This window comes from Neophocaena asiaeorientalis, unplaced genomic scaffold (genome assembly GCF_003031525.2).
Source record: "Neophocaena asiaeorientalis asiaeorientalis breed wild unplaced genomic scaffold, Neophocaena_asiaeorientalis_V1.1 scaffold597, whole genome shotgun sequence".
In the NCBI taxonomy this organism is placed as follows: domain Eukaryota; kingdom Metazoa; phylum Chordata; class Mammalia; order Artiodactyla; family Phocoenidae; genus Neophocaena; species Neophocaena asiaeorientalis.
In genome coordinates, this window is record NW_020172664.1 from 2,287,075 (window position 1) to 2,308,485 (window position 21,411).

The 21,411-nt window shown below is 40.4% G+C and overlaps 1 protein-coding gene across 1 annotated transcript in view; it reads right to left on the reverse strand.

Annotated features, from left to right (window-relative positions):
• The window catches only part of TNKS2 (tankyrase 2), a 121,466-nt gene extending 101,179 nt beyond the window's left edge, over positions 1-20,287 (reverse strand). Inside the window, 2 exon segments of the mRNA XM_024739546.1 lie at positions 19,653-19,791; positions 20,081-20,287. Of these exon segments, the coding sequence (XP_024595314.1) occupies positions 19,653-19,791; positions 20,081-20,287 (346 nt within the window).
• Between the last annotated feature and the right edge of the window lie 1,124 nt (positions 20,288-21,411).

A 21,411-nucleotide genomic window follows, 5' to 3' on the forward strand; every position in this document is an offset into this window, starting at 1 on the left:
TTAAATATCAAGGTTATATCATCTGGTAAAATGAAATGGGAAACATTCCTTTTTTTTCCTATATTCTTTTTTTTTTTTTTCTTTCCTATATTCTTTAGCATATAAATTATGGATTCCTCTTTGTGATTTGTAAGAACTAATCTGTGAAACCACATGGGACTATAACCTGGTATCTTTTGGGGGGATATTTTTAGACATGTTGAAAAGTTTTCCCCTTTGGTTATTATCCTACTAGGTTTATCACCTTTTCATCAAAGATTTTGTCATATATATACATAATATGTATTCAGAAAATAGAGATTAAATAAATTTATTTGTGTTTGTGCCTCCTTTCTCATTCCTTATGTTGTACATTGGTGTTTTTTCTCCTTAACCTTGATAATGATTGCCAGAGCTAAGTTTTCTTAGTCTGTAAAAGTGAACCATTTCTTAAAAATAATTGATATTTTGAACTGATTATGCTGTGAGCTGCTGCATTCTGTCTTTCCTCATATTTTCCTTAAATTTATATTTTGGTGCTTTTTACAGCTTCTTGACTGAGCTATATTTAAGTTATTTTGATTTTTTTTTGTTTAATATAAATGCTTGAGGCTTCATGTTTTCCTCTGAGTACTTTTCTCCACAAGTTTAGATATGTAGTGTTTTCTAAGAACACCAGACTTTAGTCTTTTAGACTTTTCTAAAAAGTCTGTAATTGCAATTTAATATTCTTTTGTGGCCCAAACTATTTAATATAGTGTTTAATAATTCCCAATGGTCTACTTTTTTGTTTGTTTTCCCTTTTATTAATTGCATTGTGGTTAGGAAATGTAGCCTGTACAACTTTTTAGTTTTTGGAATGTATGGAGATTTTCTTGTTGGCTAGGATGTGAAACAATTTAAAACTTATGGGATACAAAGTATGATATATATTATTAACTCAAGCTTTCCATTATATATATATATTTTTTTTTAAAATAATTCTTTATTTATTTTTGGCTGTGTTGGGTCCTCATTTCTGTGCGAGGGCTTTCTCTAGTTGCGGCAAGCGGGGGCCCCTCTTCATCGCGGTGCGCGGGCCTCTCACTATCGTGGCCTCTCTTGTTGTGGAGCACAGGCTCCAGACGCGCAGGCTCAGTAGTTGTGGCTCACGGGCCCAGTTGCTCCGCGGCATGTGGGATCTTCCCAGACCAGGGCTCGAACCCGTGTCCCCTGCATCGGCAGGCGGACTCTCAACCACTGCGCCACCAGGGAAGCCCCATTATATTTTTATACATTAACTGTGCTTGCTTTTAATTAGATCTATTAAGAAGGGAGAGTATGTTAAAGTCTCCTATTATGGTTACAACTTTGGACTTTTCCCTGTGCTTCTAGCAGCTTTGGTTTTATCTATTTTGATGCTATCTTATTTGGTGCATAATCTTTCGTGACTGTATTCCTGGTTGAATTTTCCCTTTTATACATCTAACATTACCCCTTTTCCTGTTTAAAAAAAATATTTTCCATTGAATTCTATTTTGTCTAAGTTTAGTGTGTGTGCACACACACTGAGCTTCAAATTTGTTTCAGACATTTAAAAAAAAATAAATTTATTTATTTTTGGCTGTGTTGGGTCTTAATTGCTGTGCACCGGCTTTCTCTAGCTGCGGTGAGCGGGGGGCTACTCTTCGTTGCGGTGTGCGGGATTCTCATTGTGGTGGCTTCTCTTATTGTGGAGCATGGGCTCTAGGTGCGTGGGCTTCAGTAGATGCAGCACGCCAGCTTAGTAGTTGTGGCTCACGGGCTCTAGAGCACAGGCTCATTAGTTGTGGCGCACAGGCTTAGTTGCTCTGCGGCATGTGGGATCTTCCCATATCAGGGCTCGAACCCATGTCCCATGCACTGGCAGGCGGATTCTTAACCACTGTGCCACTGGGGAAGCCCCTGTTTCAGACATTTTTAGATGAGTCTACCAGTCAGTGAGATCAAACATCTCTTCTGCCACAATGCCTTCTGATATGTGGATGGCATCCTTCTCTGATTTCCAACAGTAATACAAAGTATTTTCTTTGGTACTTGCTTCATTATTCCAATGGAAATTGCTAAGTGAGTGGTGTTCTGATTACCACCTTGAACTTGAAGGCTCTGCCTCCAGGTTTGACTTCTTTTTGTACACTCCATCCTTCACGTGGATCCTCAGGCATCTTTCTAAAATGCAAATCTGATTCTGGCTCTCCCCAAAGACTTTAATCATTTGATGTCCTTATTTGTGTACGGTATACTACTCCTGACCACCAAACCTCATTGGCACTCCAGCCATCGTAAAAAAATAGCCTTTTTTTGATGCTTCACTTTTGCACAGGTTCTTCTCTCCCTCTGGAGTGCCTTTTGACTTTTTCTTCACCTTAAAAAAGCCCTCCTAACTCTCATTCAGTTTTGATCCAGCTTAAATGTATTTCTGGGATGAAGCCTCCTCACTTCCTTCAGACACAGTAAGTTTCTTCTTTTCTGTGTTCTCATAGTATGTAGTTTATGCCTCTGTAGTAGTGGTTAGGACAGAGTTCTCAGAAATTAGACTCTTCTTAAACTAGCCATACGACCTTTAGGGAGTTAATCTTGCTAAAACCTCACTGCTTAGAGCTGTTGTGAGAATTAAATAACTCATGTAAAGAGTTATACAGTGTTTGGCACATAGGAGACACCTGGTAAATGTTAGCGTCACTATTACTCTGAACTTTAATCTATCTGCTTAAATTTCTATGTCCTTCACTGTCCTGTGAGTCCCTCCAAGGTAGAGGCTCTGTCTTTTTCATCTTTCTATCCTCCAATGCTTAGCACAGTTCCTTAACAATCATAAGTTAAATGAATGATTACTTCCCTATGTACTACGCTTCTGTGTGCGGGGAGGCAGTCTTTAATAATGTAAAACTCCCACTCTCCCCTACTTACATATCAGTGAATGTTAAAGTTTTGAATAAGAAAGAGTTGACATCGGTTTTAAAAAATTACGGCTTACTTAAAAGATCTGTAGTTCTTCCAGAATTCAGCCATTTGAATTTAGATTTGCTCTCCTCAAAACAGCTGGAACTGTTTATTTTCCATTTTAAACATGTAATTTATGGTAAAATTCACAATTAAATGCTTGGAAAAATGCAACATGGCTTATTTAATTATTGGCATGAATAGATCCGGCACTTCATAATAATATAGCAACAGTATAGAAGACAGCGTTTTGATGAAAGGCAGTATTTTGATAAAAACTATAAATAAATATACGGCTCTTCCCATACAAAGATGATATACTGAGTATTTGGTTTGACTAATTTTTTTTTTTACATCTTTATTGGAGTATAATTGCTTTACAATGGTGTGTTAGTTTCTGCTTTATAACAAAGTGAATCATTTATACATATACATATGTTGCCATATCTCTTCCCTCTTGCATCTCCGTTCCTTCCACCCTCCCTATCCCACCCCTCTAGGTGGTCACAAAGCACCGAGCTGATCTCCCTGTGCTATGCAGCTGCTTCTCACTAGCTATTTTACATTTGGTAGTGTATATGTGTCCATGCTACTCGCTCACTTTGTCATAGCTTACCCTTCCCCCTCCCCATATCCTCAAGTCCATTCTCTAGTAGGTCTGTGTCTTTATTCCTGGGTTTGACTAATTTTTAAAACAGCAGTGTCGGGTTTAGGATAAGCTGCCTATACTCTTTTACTCATATTAAAAAATAATGAAGATAATTATAATAGAAACAATAGCTGCTATGTACTGTATACCTACTGTATGCCAGAGATTGAGGTAGTACTTTGCATTTGTTAATTTTTGTTATCAAAACAGCCTAGCAAGGTATATGTTATTTCTGTTTAATAGATGAAGAAACTGAGGCTTAGCGGGTATATTAGTTTTTCACGGCTGCTGTAACAAATTACCACAAAGTACGTTGCTTGAAACAACAGAGATTTATTCTCTCACAGTTCTGGAGGCTAGAGGCCTGCAGTCAAGATGTTAGCAGGGCTGGTTCCTTTTGGAAGCTCCAGGGGAGCATCCGTTCCTTGTCTCTTCTAGCTTCTAACTGCTGTTGCATCCTTTGGCTTGTGGCCACATCACTCCAATCTCCACCGCCACCTTCACATCACTTTTTTGTCTATGTGTGGCATCTACTCTCCCTCTTTCTCTTTAAGGACACTTGTGATGGCATTTGGGGCCTACTTGGATAGTCAGGGTAATCTCTTCATTTCAAGATCCTTAGTTAATCACACCTGCAAAAATTTGACCATATAAGGTAAGATTCACAGGTTCCAGGTATCAGGGTGCAGACATATCCTAGGAGCCATTTTCAGCCCAGCACAGCAGGGTTAAGTAACCTGATCAAAATCTGTACCTAGTAAGTGGCAGTTATGAGAGTTGAACTCTGATATACTTGACTTCAGAGTTTATACTCTGCACTATTTCAAAAAGGAGGCATTTGCAAGATAGCTACCTTGTCAGGAAATGGTGGTGATGGGACAGAAACAGAAGAGTTCAGAACTGGGGATTCATCCCAGTAGGAGGGAAGGGTGTAGGTAGACATCTAACTTCTCTCAGAGTCAGTTTCTTCATTTAAAATGGTGACTCTCTAGAACAAGGTGGGTGACTGTGGGCGCTTAGTGCAGGTGACTGCAGCACAGGAGAGGGCCAGGTCCTCTGGGGGGATCCACTGGGTCTTACACCAGGGGTCTCCATAAAAGAGCCAAGTGGCGAGAAGGCTGGGGGTATCCTCAGTTTTGGGAGGCAGGCAGTGTGTGCACCCAGGAGGTCTGGGCTCCTCAGAAGCTCTTGGGATTGTGGTGGCTGAAATGATTCTATGACAGAGACTGTTTTCCTCCCTGCTCCCATTTTTTGTCTTCTATGGAGAATGGTTGTCTCTAAGGCCAGAATTGCTTTATAGTCCTAAAGAAAAATTCTGTCAGGGAAAAAGACACTATGATTGCCTCCTAACGCTGGTTTGGATTATGAATTAAGCCAGTGACTATGACGCAGAATTTTTTCACACAGGGAACTTCCCTGGCGGCACAGTGTTAAGAATCCGCCTGCCAATGCAGGGGACACGGGTTCGAGCCCTGGTCTGGGAAGATCCCACATGCCACAGAGCAACTAGGCCCGTGAGCCACAACTACTGAGCCTGCGCGTCTGGAGCCTGTGCTCTGCAACAAAAGAGGCCGCGATAGTGAGAGGCCCGCGCATCGTGATGAAGAGTGGCCCCCGCTTGCCACAACTAGAGAAAGCCCTCACACAGAAACGAAGACCCAACACAGCCAAAAATAAATAATAAATAAATTAAAAAAAAAAAAAGAATCCGCCTGCCAATGCAGGCAACACAGGTTCAAGCCCTGGTCTGGGAAGATCTCACATGCTACAGAACAACTAAGCCCCTGTGCCACAACTACTGAGCCCACACAGCACAACTACTGAAGCCCACGCACCTAGAGCCTGTGCTCTGCAACAAGAAAAGCCACTGCAATGAGAAGCCTGCGCACCGCAACGAAGAGTAGTCCCCGCTCACCGCAACTAGAGAAAAACCCACCCACAGCAACAAAGACCCAACGCAGCCCAAAATAAATTAAAAATAAAAAGGCTACACAGATCCTAAAGGGTGTCTTATGACCTGATTGTCATCTTGTTCTGTCTAGCAGAGCTAATACTATAAACACCTCAAATTTAGACTCCATTTAATGTTTTAAATAACCAGTGTCACAACTGTCAGGAAAAGTAGTTTAAAAAATCCACACTGTGAAGAAAATGAAAATATGTCAGATTATATTAAGTACCATGTAGATGGAAATAGTCAAAGGGAAATAATATAATGTGAAAAGTCACTGCTGTCAACTTTAGATAATGCCAACTTTAAATAATAGAACATCTTTAAAAGGTTGGAAAAAGGCATATACACTGTATACAAAATAATAGTGCCACGAAAACATCCACCTCCCCTTCCCTGACAGGAAAGGAAAGGTTACGATTAAGTGGAAAGTCATTGCTACACAGAAAGTCACTGGGGCGGGGAGGGGGAGAAAAGCAGGGAGGCAATTTTTCTTCTTATTATTACCAAGGACCAATCATTTTGGATCAATCATTCCTGTTCAGGATGATTTTAATGCCCAAATCTAAGGATATTTCAGAAAATTTGGTATTAAATTGTTTACCATCTGAAGGCTGTATCAAAGAACATGTATAAAAACAAAAACATGGGGACAATATATAAGCTTTTAATCTTTAAATATTTGCATAGTAGTTAAAACCTTTGGATAATCCATAGATATATTTCCCCCCCAACATTTTATTATAAAATCTTTAAAAGATACAGAAAAGTTGAAAGAATTATATAGTGAATATCCATATATGCATCATTTTGATCAGGGGTTGGCAAACTACAGTCCATGGGTCAAATCCAGTTGCTTGCCTGTTTTTGTAAATAAAGTTTTATCAGAACACAGCTATGCCTATTAGTTCATGTATTGTTTCTGGCTGCTTTTGTATTATAACAGCAGAGTTGAGTCGTTGCAATGGGGATTGCAAAGCCTAAATACTTACTATCTGACCCTTTACAGAAAAAGTTTATCAAGCTCTGATTTAAATAATATAGTTAACATGTTGCTGTATTTGCTTATCATCTATCTATCTATCCATACATCCTTCTATCTATCCATCCACTATAAGCTTACTGTTAACAGGAAAAAAAAGTACGAAATGGTCATTTGGTGGTCAGGTTCATTTCTCAAATAGTTAAAGATTATTACTAAAATTTCAAAAGGAAAAAGTATTCAAAAAGGAAAAAAAATCACTTAACTTTGCTATTTGTATTATAATTAGGCTTATTCTCAGCCATCATGTAGATTAAATTAGTTACAATGTTAGACGCAAAAAATCATATTAACTGAACTTTTTTAACTGAATTTTTGAATGTTACATTATTTTTGCTTGAATCATACTGATTTATTTAAGCTTTGATGTCTCCAAATCTATTACTAGGTAGTTTTTATCAAGGCGGTATTTATATTCTGAGAGGAAAACTTCCTCAAGATAGTTGAGTAAAAACGAATTTTTCACTCTTTAATAGTAGAACTATATATTGTTGCTAAGTTGTTAATGAAATTGTATATAGTTAGGATTATTACCATTTGTGCATTAAAATCTACAAGCATTCTTTATTGACTTTTTCCTATGCCTTAGACAGAGTTAGAGTTCTAGGTACTTTGGGGGGTGTGAAGATTAATCAAAGATTCTGTCCTCCAAATACCATATGATATCACTTATATGTGGAATCTAAAATATGACACAAATGAACATATCTATGAAACAGAAACAGACTCACAGACATAGAGAACAGAGTTGTAGTTGCCAAGGGGGAGGAGGGTGGGGGGTGGATTGGGAGTTTGGGATTAGCAAATGCAAACTATTATATATAGGATGGATAAACAACAAGGTCCTACTGTATAGCACAGAGAACTATACTCAATATCCTGATAAACATAATGGAAAAGAATATGAAAAAGAATGTATTGGGTGGGCCAAAAAGTGCCTTCAGTTTTTTAAGTAAAAATAAAAGACACATTTTTCATTTTCACCAAGAACTTTATTGAACAACATATTCACCCTTTTGTTCCACTACCTTCTGCCATATTTCAGGCAATTTCATAATTCCATCTTCCCCAAACTTTTTATCTTTTTGAGCAAAGAACCATCCTAGGTGCCTTTTACAGTCTTTCAGAGAATTGAAATTTTTTCTATTGGGAGAATTTTGTAAAGACTGAAATAAACAGAAATCTGAAGGTGCAATGTTTGGTGAATGTGGCGGATGAATCAGAACTTCCCAGCCAAGCTGTAACAGTTTTGCCTGGTCATCAAAGAAACATGCGGTCTTGTGTTATCCTGATGGAAGATTATGCATTTCTGTTGACTGATTCTGGATGCTTTTCGTCGAGTGACGCTTTCAGTTGGTCTAATTGGGAGCAGTACTTGTTGGAATTAATTGTTTGGCTTTCCGGAAGGAGCTCATAATAGAGGACTCCCTTCCAATCCCACCATATACACAACATCAACTTCTTTGGTGAAGACCGGCCTTTGGTGTGGCTGGTGGTGGTTCATTTCACTTGCCCCATGATCTCTTCTGTTCAACATTGTTGTATGGTATCCCCTTTTCATCGCCTGTCAAAATTTGTTTTAAAAATGGAAAGTTTTTGTTACATTTAAGTTGAGAATCACAAACAGAAATATGGTCAAGAAGGTTTCTTTTCACTTAACTTATGTGGAACCCAAACATCAAAGCAATTCACATAACCAAGCTGGTGCAAATGATTTGGATATTTTGAGTATGTCAGCTAACTCCCAAGTGGTATAACGTTGATCGTTCTCAATTATTGTTTTAATTAGATCGCTATCAACCTCAACTGGTCTACCCAACAGTAGAGCATTGTCCTGTGAGAAATCTCCAGCATGAAACTTGGCAAACCACTTTTTTTTTTTTTTTTTTTGCAAACCCCTTTTTTTTTTTTTTTTTTTGGCAAACCACTTTTGACTTGTTTGACCAGTCACAGCAACCTTCTCCATATACTGCACAAATCTCTTTGTGTGTTTCAGTTGTTTTTACCTTTCTTGAAATAATAAAACGTAATATGTCGAAAATGTTGCTTTTTTCTTCCATCGTCAATATTAAAATGGCTACACGAAAATTCACCAATTTTGATGTCTTTTTAAAAATGCATGCTGATATGACAGCTGTCACATACAATCTAACAAAATTGTTTCGAATGAAGTCAGAGAAAACTAAGTGCTACTAGAGCCACCTTACAGAAAAAAATTGAACGAACATTTTGGCCCACCCAATATATATATGTATAACTGAATCACTTTGCTGTACAGTAGAAATTAACACAATCTTGTAAACCAACTATACTTCAATAAAATAAATTATAAAAAAGATTCTGTCCTCAACGAAAACACTAACTCAAAAAGACAACTGCACCCCCATACTCATAGCAGCATTATTTAAAATAGCCAAGACATGGAAACATTTCGTGTCCATTGATTGGTAGAGTGGATAAAGAAGTTGTGAGTGGAATAGTGGAATATTATTTATCCACAAAAAACGAGGAAATCCTACCATTTGCGACAACATGGATGGACCTTGAAGGCATTATACTAAGTGAAATAAGTCAGAGAGAGAAAGACAAATACTGTGTGATCTCACCTACATGTGAAATCTAAACAAAACAAAACAAAACAAAAGTTACCAAACTCATAGAAAAGGAGGTCAGATTTGTGATTATCAGAGGTGGGGTGGGGGAGGGGGGGATTGGAGGAGGGTGGTCAAAAAGGACAAGCTTACAGTTACAAGATAAACAAGTCCTTGTGATGTCATGTACAACATGATGACTATAGTTTACACTGCTGTATGATATATAGGAAAGTTGTTAAAAGAGTAGATCCTAAGTGTTCTCATTACAAGGAGAATTTTTTTTCCTTTCTTTTTATTGTTATCTTTATGGGATGATGGATATTAACTAAACCTTTTGTGGCAATCATTTCACAGTACATGTAAATCATATCATCGTGCTGTATACCTTAAATTTACACACTGATATATGTCAATTATTTTTCAATAAAACGGGGAAAAACAGATCCTGTTCTTAAGGCATATATAGCTGAGTATGGGAGATGGGCAAAACGACTGTAAGACAGAGTGGACAGTGTTTGATGTTGTGAGAATATAGTAAGTGCTGGGGGAGAGCAGAGGAGGGTGACATTAGGCATCTTTTTCTCCTGATAAGGTGGGATCCTGAAGGTAATGGCATTCGATTTGGATCCTTATAGACGGATGACATTTGGAAACGTGGAGCAGGAAATGAAGGGCTGTCTTTGAAAAGGAAGTTGGGAGATTGCATGAAAGCAGCAAACTGCATTTGGCTTTCTGGTGGTATAGGCAAAGCTTGTGAAATTTAAACACACTTGTGAAACCCATCTAGGGTTTTCTTTATCATTGGTTCCTAACGACTTGCAATCAAGAGACAACTTTTCGTAAAACAAACAATAATCTTATGAAATTGCGGTTTACTGGAGGGTAGTTGCTAATCATTCTCTTCCTGCTGGCACATTAGCCAGTTCGGTTCTTGGCAGTGATACAATTTAAACAATCATTTCCCATGTAGTACACAGACTTGAATGAGTTAATGCAACTCCCCAGTAAAGACATTTCTATGAATATATCTTAAGGAAATAATAAAAACATGTGAACAAATATTTAAATAGGATGATAATCATCATAGTATCATTTATATAAAACATTGGAAAATATGTCCAAGTTCAATATAGAGTAATTGTTAAACAACTTATGATATGCAGTGAAATAATACACAGGTCCTAAAAATCAGGGGTTTTTGAATGAATTTTTAATGATACAGGAAATGGTAATTATCTAATGTTTTAAGATAAAAACAATACATCAAGAAGGCAGTTTATAAAATTTTATATACAACATATGGCCAATTTTGGCTCCACTACTTACTTTCAAAAAAGAAATTTCAGCTGGGGAAATGAACCAAAGTTATTTGGGAAATGGAAACAACATTTTCTGATAAGAATTTTGCCAAGATAATGTATGCTTTCCATTTAATAGAAAACTTTATAAAAATATATTTTCTGGGTTCTGGGGATATGGCTTACTGAGATAGCCCATATTATCTTCTTTCCTCATTCCAAGCACGTGTAAATGCAGGACAAAATATTGAAACAAAAAATTTAAATGCAATACCCGAGCTCAAAATGAAGAAAGAGAATTCCCTGGGAGCCAAAACCAATGAGGAAATGTGAAGCCAGATGTGTGACTTTGAGATCTGGTGCTTCTATGGCTCAGAAAGATATTACTCTGGAAATAGACCAAAGGGACTAGTCACTGGGGGCTTAATATTTATGTTCATTTGAGGACAGAGGTGTGGCCTTGGGCTTTCGTAAGAGATGAAACTAAATCTGAGAGCTCTCCTTAGAGACAGAACGCTTCCAGGGCTGCACCTTTAGTAAAATAGGACTAGAAACAGTTTGCTCACTTAGGGAAGTGATCTAAAGCATTTCTATGCCTTTGAGAAATCAGAGACCCAGGCATGCGAGTTGTGTAGGTGGCGTTCAAATTTATATTTACCCAAGTAGTCCCAGAATCTTCGATCCAAGAGAGAACATTAAAAAGGCAACTCAGGGCTTCCCTGGTGGCGCAGCGGTTGAGAGTCCGCCTGCTGATGCAGGGGACACGGGTTCCAGCCCTGGTTCGGGAAGATACCACATGCCGCGGAGCGGCTGGACCCGTGAGCCATGGCCGCTGAGCCTGCGCGTCCAGAGCTTGTGCTCCACAACGGAAACGTAACTCAGTGTAATTTGTAGAAGAAAATACCAAATTTCCCTGTAGCAACACTTCTGTAACAGGATACGTGGGATTTCCATAGGCATCTCTCCACCCCCGCAAAAAAATCCCTGCTGAAAATGTGCTCACAGGAGAAAACACAAACACATAAGGAAGAAATACTCCATGAGGGAGAGTCGACAGACCAAGCAAGAGAATTGGTGTTATATTTGAGATCAACAAGCTGAAAGATACTATGAAAAGTATGTTTAAAGTTATAAAATAGGCAATAGAAGAATTAAAACCATAATGAAAGCATAGGACAATATGAAAACATTTTTTTAGATCTGAAAATGGTTCATTGGAGCAGTTTAAATATTTTAAAACTTTATGACCTTTAGGGTAACAACTTAGATGACTTCAGGATAATCAAAGATCATACTCTGGGTTGGCTCTCCAGGAATTAGGATGGATTTATGTTGCACCAGCTATGTGTGTGTGTGTATATATATATATTTTTTTTTTCCCCCCCCTTTCTTGGCTTGATGTAACCAATGCCATGAGTAGGTGGGAGGACTGGTCAAGACTGAGAGTGAAATGTGTTATTATAAAAATAGGATGGTTGCTCTTTTGTCCTTAATCGCTTCAACACTATTTTAAAACCAATTGAACTAAATAGCCACAAAAGTGGTGTGATGCCTTCAAGTTACTTATTTAGTACAGCAGCAACTTCAATCAAAATAGTTTATGAACTTATTGGCAACTCTGCAGAAAATTTGAGTTACAAAGTCCAGAGATGTGAACCAAGGGCTGGGGGCCAAATTCAGCCTGCAAGTGTGTTTTATTTGGCCATAAAATATTAATAAAACAATTTTTGAATTATTTGTCTTTAATTAAAAACTAGGAGAGTTCACATAAACGCGTGGATCTCCAGCTTCATTTGAAAAGCTGGATGATCTGGCCATGTTGAGAATGGGTACTTTTGGTTGGCAACAATGACCTGGAACTAAGCAGCATTGGCCCCTTCTCCAGTTCTATCTGGACCCTTCTATTCCCTATTGAGTGTTTAGCACTGTGGACCAGTATCAGTGCTGTTTATTATCACCCTTGAAGTGTATGGGTTGTACAGTTCAGATCACCTGGCTTTATTTGTCTTGTCTATAGAGATGCTGGGAATCAGGACAAGTTAACATGATTAGAAGCTGGGGTCAAGCAGCTGCTGGGCTCAGGGCAGCAGCACTGGTGTTGCCATCTGACAGTCTGACCCTTGCTCAGTCCTCAAAGACTTGATCCATCGTCCCTCCCTTCCCTCCAACCTTCCTTCCTTCCTGACACACTCATTAAACAACTATGCTGTGCTAGGCGCAAGGACCAAAGCATGCAGGGCCCACTTCAAGCAACTCAAAATTTAGTAGGGAAGGTAACTCCATGATGGAGGGGTGTGAGGTCAGTGGTTATCTCTGTGCTCTGGGTAGGTTGCGAGATTTGGCAAATAAAAATATAGGATGCCTATTAAATTTGAGTTTCAGATAGTGATGTAATATTTGGGACATACTTGTACTGAAAATTGTTTATCTGAAATTCAGATTTAATTGGGCATTCTTATTTTATCTGGAAACTCTAATTCTAGGGCACCTGGGCCTTTGTCTAGTCAGGGACTTGGTTGGTAAACTGAACTGTTCACATTTCCCCTGGAAAAAGAAAGCGAGAGGTAGTAGTCTTTTCCTTTTAGAAATTTCTGGTCAAGTCAAACTTCTGAGTAATGTTCGGCCAGCCTGATGAAATCCAAACCTAGATGTTGGTCACTTTAAAATCTAACCACTACCCAGAGAATACTAGTCAATAGATAGAGATCTGTTAATCATCCTAAAGTATAAAATTTTAGTGAGCACAGCATAAGAATTAGCAGCAAAGCATATGCGACTATAACACATGTTTTACCAACAAAACACAAGCCTACCACTACAGGGCAAAATTTTTGTGTGTCAAAGGTAAGGGTATATCTTCTCTTCTGGAAGAGTCATGTAATTAAAGCTTAAACATGTGTATTTAAAGGGTCATAAGGACTGGCAATTGTGAGGAATGTATTGGTAAGGTGATGGGTATGAAATCGCATTTAGAATCCAACATTTTATTTTATTTTATTTTATTTTTTTGTGGTACGTGGGCCTCTCACTGTCGTGGCCTCTCCCGTTGCGGAGCACAGGCTCTGGGACATGCAGGCTCAGCGGCCATGGCTCACGCGCCCAGCCGCTCCACGGCATGTGGGATCCTCCCGGACCGGGGCACGAACCTGTGTCCCCTGCATCGGCAGGCGGACTCTGAGCCACTGCGCCACCAGGGAAGCCCGCCCTATTTGTTTTTTGAGAGACATGTTCTAACTTCACAAATGACTGTAGCTACCCCCAAAATGATAACAATCATAAAAATACCCGCTTCTTATTGACACTCTGCTGTACGCACTGTGGCAAGCATTTTACGCCCCTTACCCCATCTAACCCTTACAACCCTGTGAAGTAGGTTCCATTACACCTGCCACAGAGATGAGGAGCTTGGGGCCAGTCCTCAGAGCAGGGAGATCTTTCCACAGTTACACCACAGTACGTGGTGAGCTTGGTCTTGAACCCAGACCGGGGTCTCTAACTCTGCATTCTGAATCTTATTTACTTGACTGTGCCAGTGATTCAGTCGAACCAGTGAGAGGACTCAGCAGCAAACTTGCAGGTGAAGTCCTTCGAGGGACCGAAGAGAGTGGGTGTTTTTGCTGTTAATACCTGTGGATTCCTTTGTGAGGAGCTACTTGTCTTTTCAGAAGAAACTGGGTAAGAGTACACTGGTTACAGCAAATTTAACGTCCTCAAAATGTGTAGTTTTTAGACTCTCTAAAAGACCTGTACTTTAACAAGATTGTCTAACCTTTCATTCTTTAGCTTTTTAGATTTATTTTTAAAATTTTATTTATTTTTATTCACTTATTTTTGGCTGCGTTGGGTCTTCATTGCTACGCGTGGGCTTCTCATTGCGGTGGCTTCTCTTGCTGCGGAGAATAGGCTCTAGGCTTCAGTAGTTGTGGCGTGCGGGCTTAGTTGCTCTGCGGCATGTGAGATCTTCCCGGACCAGGGTTCAAACCCGCATTCCCTGCATTGGCAGGTGGATTATTAACCCCTGCGCCACCAGGGAAGACCTAGGTTTAAATAACTGAAAAATTTGAGAAAACAAACGAAACCCACCACCCATTAAGACAGTATGTTCTTTTGGTTATATTCTTTCTTAATGGAGTTTGCCCTCATTTCAAAGGTTCTTTTCTTGGGTAGCACCCTGGGGAATCTTCATCTTCATGGGTAAGGAAGTGTTCTGCCAGCGAATCTCCTTTACTTTTTCCCAATGATGTCAGTTCCCTGTTCTTGGACCACCCTGTTGCTTCATTAGGTTGAACTCAGAGGAACTTTTGAAGGACAAATGTACAAAAGAGTAACCCACTTGGAAAATTTCAGGCATAGTTAATCCTCCAAGAACTATCTCAATGTGAAACATAACAAAGTAAAAACAAACAGGCAAAAAAAGTGAGGATTTTTCTAAAAGACTTATTGGTCATTAACTTTTTTTTCATGTAGTCACACACATGCAGACACACACACACAATTTGTTCATATAGTCAATTAACAGTACCAGCCACTGTTCTAGGTGATGGTATTTATCAGTGAACAAAACAAGGCCCCTGCCCTTAGGAAGATTACATTGTAATTGGGGCAGACAGAAAAGAAGCAAAATGAATAAGAAAATTATATAGAATGTTCAATGGTGATAAGTGGTATGGAAAGAAAACACAGAATGGGGAGATGGACGTCACTATTTTCAATAGTGTGCTCAGGGAAAGCCCGAAGGAACTGAGGGAGCCAACCATGTGGATATGTGGGGGAAGAGTATTCCAGCAAGTGCAAAATCTGAGTACAGAAACTATTATGGTTAAAAAAAATCAAAGAATACAGAAATATTTATAATGAAAAGCAAAACCCTTGTTTTACACCTTCCTCTACAGCCCCACTGCCCAAAGGCGACCATCCTATTTCTTTTTTAGTTGTTTGTGTTTTAAATTATGTTGGTTACTTCCAGCTGTCTAATTTATATGCTCATATAATTCCATCTCCATTTATCACCTTTAAATGTTACATATTAACCTCCTGCATCAGATGAAGATTTAGCTCACCCTGTCCCATATTCCCTCCTTGCTCCTCCAATATTTGACAGATACAGATGATTTTTTACTCATGACATTAGTTACCATTATGATTTTAATATACTTGAACCTCTATTTATGGCTCCATTGATTTTGGGAAAGAACAACTGGAATTGGGAAGTGCAGACAGATCCATGAGATTGGACAAAGGTCACAAGTCCGGATATTGGCTCAAAGTCCACAGCCTTTGCAGAGGCACACGGAGTTCAAAGCTGGTCAGGGTCTAGATCAACCTCTATGGACAAAGATGATGAAACGTGACATCGGTCAAGGTGCAAACAGAGATTAAGAGTGGGAAGTACAAGTGGGTCTGGCGCTGGTGTGGGGGACCTATTCATGGGGAAGCTAGAGTTGAAAGAGCAATAAATGTGAATATCTGGAGAGACTGAGGCACTGGGCAGTCTTTCATGAGCAGAGAAGTAACCTCTTCATGGCAAAATACTAGCTCATTGCTGGTGCCCTGGGCCATCACTGCTTATTTGATCTGAGATCTCATATCTATTTCCTCTGCTCTGCTCTAAATCCCAGCAGGGCTGCCCTTGTAGATTGCATTTCCCCAAGCTTCCTTGCCAATTGGTTTCTGTCTGCATTTCACAGATGGAGAGTCCAGGAGGGAGACTGTAGAAAAAAAGAAAAGGAGAAGCCAGGGTATTTCATCAGGGGGTGTCTTGAGTTTCCAGTTTCTGCTTTGTAGCTCTGGCTTCTGGGTTTTGATAATATGGTATAACAACTCCCTGCTGTTGTGAATTGCTGCGTTATCTCATTGTCCTTTGTTTAGCTGCTCAATTTTTCCAATACCTCTATAACTGGTTCCCTGTATTAACTTATCTCTATTGAACCATCTGGCAGGAGCTCCATTCTCCTGAGAGAAGTCTGATTAATATATGCTCTAAGCATTGAAGAGACTTTCCTATTACTGAATTAAATCCATTGACTCCAGATTAGTAAATGAAGACAGTATTGGATTTTAGGAAGGTTCCATATTATGATTACTCATTTTTTTAACCTTAAATTTGACTTCCATTCCCTTTGGTGGCATTTTTTTCCACACGTGATTTTGTCTAGTGTCTCTGAGGCACTCCAGCAATGGCGTCTCGGACAAGATGCTGGACACTTAATTCCAGTAGCTGCCAAGCCAAACCAGATGGCGCATGTCAAATGATGATGCACGCACAAAATGTTCTAGAACAAAATGATAATTCAGATGTAAATAAATCACTTGAGCATATGGCATCCACCCAGGTGTTTCTGGAGGTAAAACTGTGGGACCATTGGCTAAAATATAAACCTTAACATTACTAAAGGTTACCAGCTAGCTGGTGGATTAGTGACATAACACATCTATTAGGAAGTTCCAGAGGTTACCATAGGAATTATGGGCTAGTAAGTTATTCTCACTGTAATTCTCAGCAATATGGTAGAATGACAGATAAAGTACAGGGTCAGTAGCATAAAATAAATATAACCTACTGTGAAAAGGTATGTAGTAAAGAGCTTTGCATGTAATAGACACTAAACAGACAAGTATAGAACATTGGAGAAATATGCTTTTTGTTTTGTTTTGGTTTTTTTGTGGTACGCAGGCCTCTCACTGATGTGGCCTCTCCCGTTGCGGAGCACGGGCTCCGGACGCGCAGGCTCAGCGGCCATGGCTCACGGGCCCAGCCGCTCCGCGGCATGTGGGATCATCCCGGACCGGGGCACGAACCCGTGTCCCCTGCATCGGCAGGTGGACTCTCAACCACTGTGCCACCAGGGAAGCCCGAAATATGCTTTTTGAGGGGATAAATAAGTGAATGTACATAGGCAAACCAATGAACAAAATTTATCTAGACATTCAAAGAGTATTTTACATAAAGTAATAACATGTCATTTTGCCCCTATTGAAATTGGAAAAGATTTTTAAAAATTATGATATTCAATACTGGTGAGAAAAATAGGCACCTGAGAGGGTAAATGAATACCTTTCTGGAGGGTAATTAGACAATATATATCCTAAGTCTCAAATGAGTTTGATTCAGCATTCTTACTGCTAGGAATTTATTCTACGGAAATAATCATGGGCATATGCTTTATCATTACAGTCTAATTTGTGACTGAAAGAAAAAAATAACCCACCTACATTTCCGTCAAAGGTGACTTGGTTAACTAAAGTAAGATGTAGCTATGCAATGGTATAGTAGGCAGTCATAAAAATGATGTGTAGGAATAATGGATGTATGGAGCAATGTCTATAATTTATTGATAAGTAAAAAAGCAAGTTATAAAGTAGTTTGCTCCCATTAAACAGTTTTACATAGAAAAGTAAGTCACCAAAATGTTTGTGGAGTCAGATTAGGTGATTTTCTTTTACCTAGGTGCTTGTCTCTATTTTTCAAATTTTCTAGAATAAGTGTACTTTGTAAATAGGTGAACACAAGGAAATATTATAACACTTGTCTTGAATTCCATTTTAAAAACTCAGAAACTGATTTCTTGGAAACTGTTATGGAAGAGAGGACATGTTTTGTCTTGGTAGTGAACTTCATTAGAAACTTAAAGCACCCAGAGTATTTTGTAACACTGTACTAGGAAACAAAGGGCATATGCAAAAGTGACTATTGTGGATAGAAGTTTAAGACTTTGTTAAATGTATTTTTCACATAAATTTATAGAAAATTTGTAAAACTAGATATGTCAGTCTCATTATTCTCAGAGACCACTGTTATGGGTAACTTCTTGAAATGTCTTCCAGTCTTTTTTTTTTTTTAACAGTATGAAAGTTATAACGCAACTTTGTATCATGTCTCTTCACTTAATACTATATTTTGAGCCTTACCCCGTTGTCATTGGGATTAGCACAATATAATGACAGCATAGTAGTCCACCATGGGGACAGTTGCAGAGTATTAATTTGGTGTTGGGATTCTTTTATGGATCAGTGCGAAGATGATGAGACAACACATTCCTCAGTGATCTGGAAGAGGCCCTCACCTCTGGTCTCCACCAATGTGTAGGCTGTACATATAATAAACTAGAGGTGACCCACTGAAGAGATGTCTGGCCGACTGGTGCTGTGCGCTTGGGTGGGAGCGGGAGGAATGATCATCAGCATGGATGCGACACTGCTCGTGACGTGGGTTCTATGACTCAAGGGACTTTGTCATGATGGATATTCCAGGATGAATGCTGCTCTTTTATTCACTCTGCTTGGATTTCCCTTTCTCCCAATTTCTGCCATGAATTCATCCTTTAACACCAAGATGCCTGTCATAACATCCATCCCCTGTGCATCTAGGAATACAATTTCTTGTTACTCATTGTTAGGGCTGATCTGAGTCCCTTCCCCTCCCTTTGTACATTGAAGCCCTAACCCCCAGAGCCTCAGAACGTGACTGTGTTTGGAGATGGGGCATTTTTTTTTTTTTTGCGGTACGTGGGCCTCTCACTGTTGTGGCCTCTCCCATTGTGGAGCACAGGCTCCGGACACGCAGGCTGAGCGGCCATGGATCACGGGCCCAGCCGTTCCATGACATGCAGGATCTTCCCGGACAGGGGCACGAACCCTTGTCCCCTGCGTCGGCAGGCGGACTCTCAACCACGGCACCCTCAGGGAAGCCCTAACATCTATTTTTTTAAATTAAAATTTTTTAACCATTAAAAAAATTGAAGTATAGTTAATTTACAATGTTGTGTTAGTTTCAGGTATACAGCAAAACGATTCAGTTGCTTTTATCAGATTCTTTTCCACTATAGGTTATTACAAGATATTGAATATAGTTCCCTGTGCTATACAGTAGGTCCTTGCTGTTTATCTATTTTATTTATATATAATAGTGTGTATATGTTAATCCCAAACTCCTAATTTGTCTCCACCCCCTGTGCTATCCCCTTTAGTAACCATAAGTTTGTTTTCTATCTGATATCTATTTTCAATTCTCTTCATTAAAGAACTGAGTAGAGAAGCGACGAAAAACGTTTTTTCTTGCTAAGTGGACTTCTGTGCAATGCTCAGTGCATCTGTAACCACTAGTGCACTGTCTCCAATTCCTGCTATGTCCTCTGTGAGGACAGGAATAGGTCGTCTCATTCCCGCTGTACCCCAGTACCTGGCGCAGGTCCCAGCATGCACTGGTGCTTCATCAGTGTTGTAAACTGAATGCCATTTTCCCAAGAGTGACTGATGGGGTCCTTCTTCTCCAGAGGAGCTGCTCTTTTAGGACCTTGGTCTGAGCCAATGGAAGTGTTCTATAATTTCACACAGAGCTGTCAGGGCTGGTATCTGGGCTCTGTATGGTTTGCCTTGAACCATCCACGCTACCCACTTGGGCCAGCCTGCCTCTGTCTGCTCCATGTCTGACTCGAATTGTCAGGTTTCTGCTTTCTTCTGCCCTGTTTGTGGTTATGGAGCCTCTGCTTTCTGCTTGTGAGCACAGGTAGATCTCTAAGTTGATGGCCTGTCTCCTTGGATTCCTTTCTTAGTCATCTTATTTCTCAGGCCTGGCCATTTGCAAATTTTCTCCCTGGGCAGCCCTACTGGTTTCAGTCCCGTGCCCAGGTCTTGAGGTGCTGCATTCTCTCTGGCCTTGAGGTGATTGGTCCCAGGGGTTCCAAAGTATCTAGGAGAGGAGAATGAGCAGTCAGTCCCTCCTCTTTGCCTGAAGAAGGAGTTGTCTTGAGGACAGATGACACTTGATAGGGCAGTGGGGGGCTTCGAGGAGAACTGACCCTTGTCCTGTATCATTGCGCTGCCCTTCCCACAGCATAGCCACAGCCAAGAGCACAGCCTTCACCACCCATACAGTCCCCAGCCCAGTGTGTCTAGATCCCAGCGAGAGCTAGAAATGTTGAAGGCCTTTGGGTTACCATTGTCCTGGGGAGACTGGAAGCAAACCTTCTTAGTGCTCTCGTCAACAGAGCCAAGAGGCTGCCAGTTGTTCAGTCCTACAGGGAGCCACACATGTGAAAGCTGTGATGGGCTCCTGGCCCACATGTCCCCCTGAAAGCCTGCCCTTGGCAAAGAGTGTAGGAGGAGGTACAGACTGGGGCAGGGCCTCTCCCTGATCCGACTGCTTCACGGAAGCTGGGCCTGGCCCATGGCCTATGACTTGGCCTGGAGCAAGGCTGCTCCTTGCTTGGTTCCATAAACGCCTGGCAGAGCCTCTCTGGGATGAGCTGGCCTGGGTCCCGGGGCTTTGGTTGGGAAAGGAGGCTGGCCACTGTCTGTACTTACTCATTGGTTCTCACACCAGTGCTGCTCCCACTAGAGCCCTGAGCAGCCCTGTCTTAGTCGGTTTGGGCTGCTATACCACTGACTGGGTGGCTTAAACAACAGACATTTATTTCTCACAGCTCTGGAGGCTGGGAGGTCCAAGATCAAGGTGCTGGCAAGGTGAGGGTCCTCTTCCTGGTTTGTAGATGGCCACCTTCTTGTGTCCTCACATGGTGAAGAGCAGAGGGAGGAGCAGACTCTCCAGTCTCTTCTTCTCAGGGCACTAATCCCATTCACAGAGGACTCCACCTTCATGACCTAATTACCTCCCAAACACCCCACTTCCTAATACCATCACATGGAGGGTGGGTCAGGATTTCAACACAGGAATTTTGGGAGGGGAGATACAAACATTCACTCCCTAATAAGCTCTCAGGAACACGAGTGTGGGTGTGTAGAGGGTGGGGTAGGGGCTTGCTGTCTTTTCTCCCATCTCCATGGGAACTGCCTTATGGCCTCCTTCCACTGGTTCCCTTCTGCTGGTTTAGGCAGGGCTGCTTGTCAGCCTTTGGATTAAGTATTAGGTAAAATCATAGTGAGTGAGGCCTCAGCTCAAGGAAAGTACCATTATGAAAAGAAGAATTAGATCGAAAAGG